General features: G+C 37.2%; 1 protein-coding gene across 1 annotated transcript in view; it reads right to left on the minus strand.

The window, feature by feature from the left end:
- Positions 1–6,064, minus strand: part of nfe2l1a (nfe2 like bZIP transcription factor 1a) — a 26,799-nt gene extending 20,735 nt beyond the window's left edge. Inside the window, exons 1-3 of the mRNA XM_072442391.1 lie at positions 5,976–6,064; positions 2,956–3,293; positions 179–370 (exon numbers count right to left, since the gene is read on the minus strand). Coding sequence (XP_072298492.1) covers positions 179–370; positions 2,956–3,231 — 468 coding nt within the window. The 5' untranslated portion in view covers positions 3,232–3,293; positions 5,976–6,064. The remainder of the gene's footprint in view (positions 1–178; positions 371–2,955; positions 3,294–5,975) is intronic.
- Between the last annotated feature and the right edge of the window lie 3,936 nt (positions 6,065–10,000).

Genomic DNA, 10,000 nt, shown 5'->3' on the forward strand with positions numbered 1-10,000 from the left:
AATTTGAAAATGGGAAATACTGAAAGTGTTGTTTATAAGACAATTAAAGCAACAAGAACGTATCATATGTCCACTTTAAAGCGAGCGGAGTCGTTCTTTCACAGCAACGCAAACACAGACATCTTTAGTGTGAGTTCTTGCTCTAAGAACCAGAACCACTCAGAGGAAAGTGGTTTACCTGCAAGTGAATGTCTTCTGGCTGCTCTGGCTCCTCCCACTCCTGGCCCCTGTGCTCCTGTGGCTCCTCCCACTCCTGGCCCCTGGACTGCTCTGGCAGGATGAGATTGTTGGGGGTCGTGTGGCGCAGCCTCACAGGCAGGGGAGTGGGCTCCTGCTGCACCAGCCACGTCTCCAACTCGGCCTGTGGAACCTGACAGACAAGCACAATTATAACACAATTATAAAATTTTTTAATGAACTTTGCATTACATCACAAAAATATTTAATGTAGTATTTTATGTACATTGTGGTTTCAGCATAACTGCAATTATTGTGTAAAATCTTGTAATGTTTTCAATTCAATTTATTTTTGTAACGCCCAAAATCACAACAGCGGTTGTCTCTGAGGGCGACAGTGAAAAATAGATTAAACAATGTTCATAGGGACCTGTCAATGTCCCCTGCCCCTGTCCTTCTTGGTCAGGAAAAACTACAAAACCATATAAATTTCTAATATTGGGCAGCCCGAATTGTAAAGTTTGTAGAGGTCCAAACTACAGTTAGCAGGCTTTGGCCCTCAGAGGCAACTGTTGTTGTGATTTTGGGCCTTACAAAAATAAATTGATTTGATTTGATTTGATTTAAATCTGCTAACTTTAAATCTGAAAGTTATCCACAGCCTTTGTAATTTGCATGACGCGTACAGAAACACAGAGTAATGTAGTGTATTCTATTCATCGCAGTGATGAAGAGTGAGATGAAAAATACATTGACTAAATTGAACAGCACTTAAACTGGTTTGCAATCTGCCGTCCATCTTCATCTAAAAGCTACAAATCACACTTTTGAGGACAGTGAGTTTAACATGTTATGCAGCAGAAGGGATGGTTTGAAAGAGGAATAAAGGTGGATCATTTTGTTAAGAAAAAAAACCCTCCCTTGAGTAGAGGCCTGAGGTACAGCACTCTTTTATCACCCAGGCAGAAATCCAGTCAAATGCTAATGAGGTCCTCAAGAGGCCCTAACGACCCAAGCTGTAGGGTGACTAGTAAACAAGGCAGTGTACAACTCCTCCCCTTTGGGCATGACTAATTTGAGCTTAGGAAAGTATAAATGCAAGTTTCTCAAACCACTTCCTTCACATTGAACATTACTTTCAGATGGAAGTCAAGTTGAAGTTATCTAAAAACAGTGAGTCTTAGTTCATATATCCCTTTTAAGAGAAAGTTGGTAAGTCTAATCGTCCTGATTTACAGTCAGGTCGGCTCCTTTCCAGAGCTCGATGGCCTGTCTGATCAGCCATTTCCGACCACTGACCCTGGACTGGGACAACTCTAAGGTCATAGGCACAGAGAGCAACAAGTGCCAGGGATCAGGAGAGCCATCGAGATCAGGAAACGAAATCAGGCCCAGGGCATGCATTATCTGGGATAAAGTTCTGAAGAAGCCGGACTGCACATGGTGCTGTCTGTCCTACTGCTTCAAGAAGAAAGACAGCGGAAAAATCTGTTTCAATCAGCTGACCAGACACGTCCCAGAATGCAGGTGAAACATGTCCCTAACCCTAACGGTACGTATACATCGCAGACGCCCAAATGCGCCCAACGCAGAATTTGAGCGCGTATATATTTGAAAGGTTTACGCAGTGGACGCGCGCTCTCGACGCCCTGGCCACTATACACAGGCTCGAGTTGTCTGCGCACATGCGCAGTAGAGGTGTTGTCGCATGAGCAGTGGAGTTGTTGTCGGTGTGGCCTTTCATTGTGTAAAATGGCGGATATCGAGAGCGTTGTTTTCACGCTTTTGGTTTTCAAAACCCTCACACAGAGGCGCCGGGCTTATTTCTGTCTCTGTATTCCACTGTGAATATATTGTACAGCTCCTTTCTCCCACACACGGCCACAATCAGTCTTTCGTCTGCCATTGTTGACGAGCAAGGAAAAAGTGGCGCTTCTTGGGGAATTCCACGGGGAATACCGGACGTACGTACGTCACCGGAGCGTCAGCTCTGATTGGCTGCTGCTACGCTTCTGCTGCAGAGACCTCAACATATCTGAACGCGTCGCTTAAGCCGCTTTCGTCGCCTCGGCCGGCTCATACGTGCGCTCAAAGCGTCGAGAGCGTAAAAAAACGAAGAAATCGCGCTGCGGATAACGCACTACGTGCTCGACGCACGTTTACTATAGACTTTGAATGTAAACTGGACGCTTCGGCCGAGGCGATGTGGAAGCCCCTTAAGGTACGAGACTAAAATATCCAGATGCTCTTCATCTGCCTGGATAAACTCTTTCTACTCCAAACTCTCTCCTCCTGAGGGCTTCTGGCTCAGTCCTGGACCATCTGCAGCCTGTCCGTCTGTGGCAGTAGAATCTCTCCTTCACTGAGGTTCTCCCAGAGGTTTTTCCCACTGGGTTCTTTGTAGTATCCTCGCATCTTTGTAGAATCCTCGCAGAGAAGGAGTCTAAGGACAGGGGCATTCTGGGACCGATCTCCATTTGCTCAATTCCTGTGAACATTCTTTAATCTGCTTCTATATTATTGACCAATGACTGTTTCATTGTTTGATGCACTAACTTTCTGTTGGTAAAATCATCAATTCTGGGACGAGGCAGCTGCTGTCGTGCAGTCATTTTGGGAGTAACAAAAATAAACTGAATTGATTCAAATAGAGACAACATTTTAAACTATAGTATCCAGACTTTCTTTCCTACCACTCATTTACGCATTCAAGTTAACGCCTAACTTTGACAGTCCTAATTTGTATGTATTTTTTGGTACAGCCCCTCCCGCCCTCACCTGCAGCCTGTCCAGCGAGCGCACCCATCCCAGCAGGCGCCTGGAGGTGAAGAACAGATCCAGGTCCGGGTGTTTGGGGTGCACTTCACCGACCCCTGACTCCAACGCGTTCCTCAGGTTGTGTAGGCGTGTGGCGGGCGCCAGAGCGGAGGTGGGCCCCATGAGGCTCTCAGGCCCCGGCTCCAGATCTACGTCCACCCTCATCCCGCACAGGCTGAGAAGGAGCGCTGCCTGGATCAGACCCTCCAGCAGCCTGCGCTTCTTCTGGCACTGCATAGTTGGTCTTGGGTGAGTGTGGTTGTCGGCTGTAGAAGGTGTGAGGTCGTCTCTCTTTTCACCTGGATGAGAATAAACACAAATAGAAAGCAGTTTGATTTTGAAGTATTATCTGTATTTGTTCTTGGCAATATTGACAAAAATGCATCTGGATAGTCAGCTGTTTCTATGTCAATCCAACTGAAGACAAAGTAGTTGAGGTTTAATTATCAGAAAAAGGTGAAATGTCTGTCAAAAGAATCACAAAAGTGAAGAAATATTATCCTATTTGAAAGTTTACAACATAGCTCATGTTTTTAAAGGATTTCTTTGGCCCATAGGCTTTATTCTACAGTGTGGCGTGAAATGGGAATGACATGTAGCAAATTGTCGAGAACAACGCTGCAGCCTACTTAACACGGCGGGCATAACATATATTTTTCATTTTCAATTTGTCTTTTTTTGTAGTGTTTCTTAGATATACTCAATATTCAAATTTAGCATCTCTTCAACAAAATTCACAATATCATCTAAACTTATATTCCACAATATGGCATAAAACTTATTATCTAATGAAAATAAAAATAATCTAAAGAGAACGTTCCAAAGAATGGTTTTAACTTTCTTTTCCCATGGAATCATGGAGGTGGCTTTTTACCTCCAGGAAGTTACATACTGTTGCTTTAAACAAATATTCATCTTAGTTTAAATCGTCTATTCATCTTGTCAATACCAAAACATTTCTCAATTCACTGAAATATGAAGCAGGAATCAAAAATAAGATTTGAAATTGAATCGTTTTTGAGTCGAAAATCGTTTTGAATCGTACAGCTCCCCAGCCCTTGTGCAGTGACAGAAGGAGACGCAGAGAAGTTTCTAGAAGCAGCTTGTGTGTGTTCTGCCTTATCTCTCTCTCTCTGGGCGTGTGTGCTTCACCTGCTTGTCTGCTGCTTTTCAACTGTCTCTGAATCATAACTGCCACATGATACAAGTCCCCTTTGAGCCTGGGAACTCCCTTTAGAGCCCAGCCTCCTCCTCACACTAAGCCCCTCCCATTTCCTCACTCCTGTCCAATCAGCTGGCTTGACAACAATATGCAAGAGAATGAGACGAATAGAAACTGGATTTGAAGACTTTGGTCTTGGTTCAGTCCTGGGTTGGTCTTTTTGATGTATTTTGTTGTGTCAATTATTAGTTACATTTTGATCTGTGACTTCCTGGTTTAAGATTTATTAAGTTCAAACTGTCCAAAACGTCAGTGCACACATTTGTGCAATGTTTATATTGACTGTGGTGTAGTGAGTGGAGTGTTTGCCACATCAATAATAGCACTGATCCATCCCTAGCTGTTGCTTCCAATATTGATAAAGATAAAGATTTTGTGTCGACACATTCAGGATGTCTCAATATCTCAAAATTGGTGTTACGATTATAGTGAGGAGAAACATAGTGATATTCAGGTGTGATACATTCATGATTATTGACATGTAACAAAAGTGAAATCCTGCATTTTCTTTGATTTACATATATTACAGTTCAGCTTCATTAAAAGGAACTTTCAGAATGGATAATAACGCACTATAAAAGCGCTATACATTTGAGTAAACCTTTTCGGAGTACATATGGCATTGAAACAACTTCTGTCACGATTATTTGTTTTTAGTTTTTACTATTAGATTGTGGCCTAAATATTCACAAACGATCTTGACATCTCCACCATATCAAATCACATTTCAGTTGATCTTCAGTAGTTAAATCTCCTCTTTCACAACTCCATGTAGTCTGGGTCTATTTTTGGGCTCCATATTGTGGCCGTGTGACCCGTCCTGTTCCATAACATGAGCCAGTATGACAGCTTCAGCATTCTGTCATAACATCGGACTAGAACAAGGAAAAGAAAAAACACACGTCTGCGCTGCAAAATGTCTCACTTATGAGCGAGAAACCAAAGTGAAAATGAAGTGAAAGTAGAAAGTTCAAGAAGCACTTTCAATTTTAGCTAAAATATCTTGTGGAATTAAAAGCAGCATATTACTATTACCCAATTCAAGCAGCATATTATTATTACCCAATTCAAAATGTAATATAGTCTATATATATATATATATATATATATATATATATATATATATATATATAAAGTAGGCTATTTGTACACAATACCTATATAATGATACATTGTTTATACAGTTTTGTTTTCTATTTTGTTTGACTGTATGTTTATTTTTATGACAGCAGCAACAGTTCAATTGTGACGAGTTGATATTAAAATAATCCGATAATTTCGATTGTTAATTCTTTTTTTGGAGGACAGTCTAAAACACACACACATAGTTTACGAACAAAGACTGTGACATTATTAAATCAAAATGTCAAAAACAATTACGAATAATTCAGATTGTCATCAATAATACACATTATTAATGAATATTCTCTATCTAAAAGTCTTCCGTCACCATATTTCAATAGAAATAACCTCTTAATTGTTGAATAATCTAAATAAATAAATAGTTGAAAAGTGTTAGATGCAGCCATATGTTTTTTGTTATGTAGATACAGTTAACAGTGCTTTATAAGTGTGAGGTTACTGATAAATATAACACATGTTTTAGGATTTTTCTCATTTAATTTCATATTTGTTCCTACTTTCTTTGCCAATGTATTTACATTGTCTAAATATGTCTAAAGACACATAAAAAAGTTGTAAACACACTTTTATATAAGCTATATATGTAACGAATATGTTCAATTTGAATCAAACATACCTCAAAATGTCTCTGATGTTATGTTCAATCGCGTTTTTACTCCCTTTTGGTCACTTTGAAAAGCTCTGGCCCTGTTGCTCTCAACTGTTTGTGTTCTGAACTCAACTTTAGCGTTGGAGTTTTTATAGCGCTGCCCTATGGTGACGTCACGTGGCTCTGGCCCCGCCTCCCCAGCGTCAAACAGGTCAGAGTGGGACAACGTCATTACGCAAGAGCACGCAAGAGCACAGCGGGGAACAGACCGCGTGGACTTTGTTTCTTTTGATTTCGTTTAGTTGGGCTTCCGGCGGGAAGTCAAAGTGTACTTCTCTGAGTAGATTTCACATCATACTTTACAGTCATATATTGTAGTTTTCACATCATACTTTACAGTCATATATTGTAGTTTTCACATCATACTTTACAGTCATATATTGTAGTTTTCACATCATACTTACACTCATATATTGTAGTTTTCACATCATACTTACACTCATATATTGTAGTTTTCACATCATACTTTACAGTCATATATTGTAGTTTTCACATCATACTTTACAGTCATATATTGTAGTTTTCACATCATACTTTACACTCATATATTGTAGTTTTCACATCATACTTTACAGTCATATATTGTAGTTTTCACATCATACTTTACAGTCATATATTGTAGTTTTCACATCATACTTTACAGTCATATATTGTAGTTTTCACATCATACTTTACATTCATATATTGTAGTTTTCACATCATACTTTACACTCATATATTGTAGTTTTCACATCATACTTTACAGTCATATATTGTAGTTTTCACATCATACTTTACACTCATATATTGTAGTTTTCACATCATACTTTACACTCATATATTGTAGTTTTTCACATCATACTTTACAGTCATATATTGTAGTTTTCACATCATACTTTACAGTCATATATTGTAGTTTTCACATCATACTTTACATTCATATATTGTAGTTTTCACATCATACTTTACACTCATATATTGTAGTTTTCACATCATACTTTACAGTCATATATTGTAGTTTTCACATCATACTTTACACTCATATATTGTAGTTTTCACATCATACTTTACAGTCGTATATTGTAGTTTTCACATCATACTTTACACTCGTATATTGTAGTTTTCACATCATACTTTACACTCGTATATTGTAGTTTTCACATCATACTTTACACTCGTATATTGTAGTTTTCACATCATACTTTACACTCATATATTGTAGTTTTCACATCATACTTTACACTCATATATTGTAGTTTTCACATCATACTTACACTCATATATTGTAGTTTTCACATCATACTTACACTCATATATTGTAGTTTTCACATCATACTTTACAGTCATATATTGTAGTTTTCACATCATACTTTACACTCATATATTGTAGTTTTCACATCATACTTTACACTCATATATTGTAGTTTTCACATCATACTTTACAGTCATATATTGTAGTTTTCACATCATACTTTACAGTCATATATTGTAGTTTTCACATCATACTTTACAGTCATATATTGTAGTTTTCACATCATACTTTACATTCATATATTGTAGTTTTCACATCATACTTTACACTCATATATTGTAGTTTTCACATCATACTTTACAGTCATATATTGTAGTTTTCACATCATACTTTACACTCATATATTGTAGTTTTCACATCATACTTTACACTCATATATTGTAGTTTTTCACATCATACTTTACAGTCATATATTGTAGTTTTCACATCATACTTTACAGTCATATATTGTAGTTTTCACATCATACTTTACAGTCATATATTGTAGTTTTCACATCATACTTTACATTCATATATTGTAGTTTTCACATCATACTTTACACTCATATATTGTAGTTTTCACATCATACTTTACAGTCATATATTGTAGTTTTCACATCATACTTTACACTCATATATTGTAGTTTTCACATCATACTTTACAGTCGTATATTGTAGTTTTCACATCATACTTTACACTCGTATATTGTAGTTTTCACATCATACTTTACACTCGTATATTGTAGTTTTCACATCATACTTTACAGTCATATATTGTAGTTTTCACATCATACTTTACACTCGTATATTGTAGTTTTCACATCATACTTTACACTCATATATTGTAGTTTTCACATCATACTTTACACTCATATATTGTAGTTTTCACATCATACTTTACACTCGTATATTGTAGTTTTCACATCATACTTTACACTCGTATATTGTAGTTTTCACATCATACTTTACAGTCATATATTGTAGTTTTCACATCATACTTTACAGTCATATATTGTAGTTTTCACATCATACTTTACACTCATATATTGTAGTTTAACATCATACTTTACACTCATATATTGTAGTTTTCACATCATACTTTACATTCATATATTGTAGTTTTCACATCATACTTTACACTCGTATATTGTAGTTTTCACATCATACTTTACACTCGTATATTGTAGTTTTCACATCATACTTTACACTCGTATATTGTAGTTTTCACATCATACTTTACACTCGTATATTGTAGTTTTCACATCATACTTTACACTCATATATTGTAGTTTTCACATCATACTTTACACTCATATATTGTAGTTTAACATCATACTTTACACTCATATATTGTAGTTTAACATCATACTTTACACTCATATATCGTAGTTTTCACATCATACTTTACACTCATATATTGTAGTTTTCACATCATACTTTACACTCATATATTGTAGTTTTCACATCATACTTTACACTCATATATTGTAGTTTAACATCATACTTTACACTCATATATCGTAGTTTTCACATCATACTTTACACTCATATATTGTAGTTTTCACATCATACTTTACACTCATATATTGTAGTTTTCACATCATACTTTACACTCATATATTGTAGTTTTCACATCATACTTTACACTCATATATTGTAGTTTTCACATCATACTTTACACTCATATATTGTAGTTTTCACATCATACTTTACATTCATATAATGTACAGTCTCTTAACACATATGAAATGTTATGGTCATATCTGTTTGTCAAAGCCTCAGAAACAGGGGCCCTGTTTAAAGCTTGGATAAGAGGCAATACTGCAGGGGCCATGGGGCCAGGTCCAATGGTGGAGGTGGCAAGAGGGGCATATGGTGCAGACGCTTCTGTCAATCTGCCCTGGGCAGCTGTGACTACAATAATAGCTCACCACCACTGAAGTGAGAGAATGAATCCCACGCTGTGAAGTGCTTTGATTGTCATGGCAGATGAGCTATAGATCCAAATACGTGTTGCTCTTTCAGATAATTTGTTTTACTAATTGTTTGTGTGCAAATCACAGATTTTGTGTATTATTTCATGTTTAATCCTTCATTATATTTACTTCAAAATATGAATTGGAAATTACAAGTAAAAGTGCTCTTACATTTGGCTCCTCTCCTCTTGCCACACATATACGTGTAAAGACGTTGAATGGTGGGACAGTTAGGACTGCATTGACCATTTCTCATGAATAACGTTCTTATTCATATTTTACACTCTTTTGCTCCTCTCCTTTAATTTTCCTTGAATTGTTTAGATTTGATATTGTGTGGCATGAGCCGTGTTTTGTAATATGGGCAATATTCAGCCAAAAATATTTTGGATGTTTTATTTATTGGACTGAAACACTGAAAACCATCCTTACTGTGAGAGGGCAGGGTGTCTGAGTCTTCTCTGAACCGATTGATCGGATCTTCTTCGTCTCGTCTACGTCCGGCGTTCGTTCGCTCTTCTTCTTTGGTGTTTAATGGTGGTTGGTATCCAAGTGTTACATTACAACCAGACTTTATTCTTTAGACTTTATCCTTAGTTGCACATCTTAGACTTTAGAATTTATTCTTTAGACTTTATTCTTCAGAAGCACAGGAGTTCAAAGCCCACGAGTTCAAAGCATATGAGTTCCAAGCACATCTTCTTCTTCTTCTTCCTACTCGGCGCTCCACGGCGGCCGGCATCCAA

The sequence above is a fragment of the Eucyclogobius newberryi genome, unplaced genomic scaffold (assembly GCF_026437365.1).
Source record: "Eucyclogobius newberryi isolate DKJ021-1_F unplaced genomic scaffold, fEucNew1.0.hap1 SCAF_13, whole genome shotgun sequence".
Classification (NCBI taxonomy): domain Eukaryota; kingdom Metazoa; phylum Chordata; class Actinopteri; order Gobiiformes; family Gobiidae; genus Eucyclogobius; species Eucyclogobius newberryi.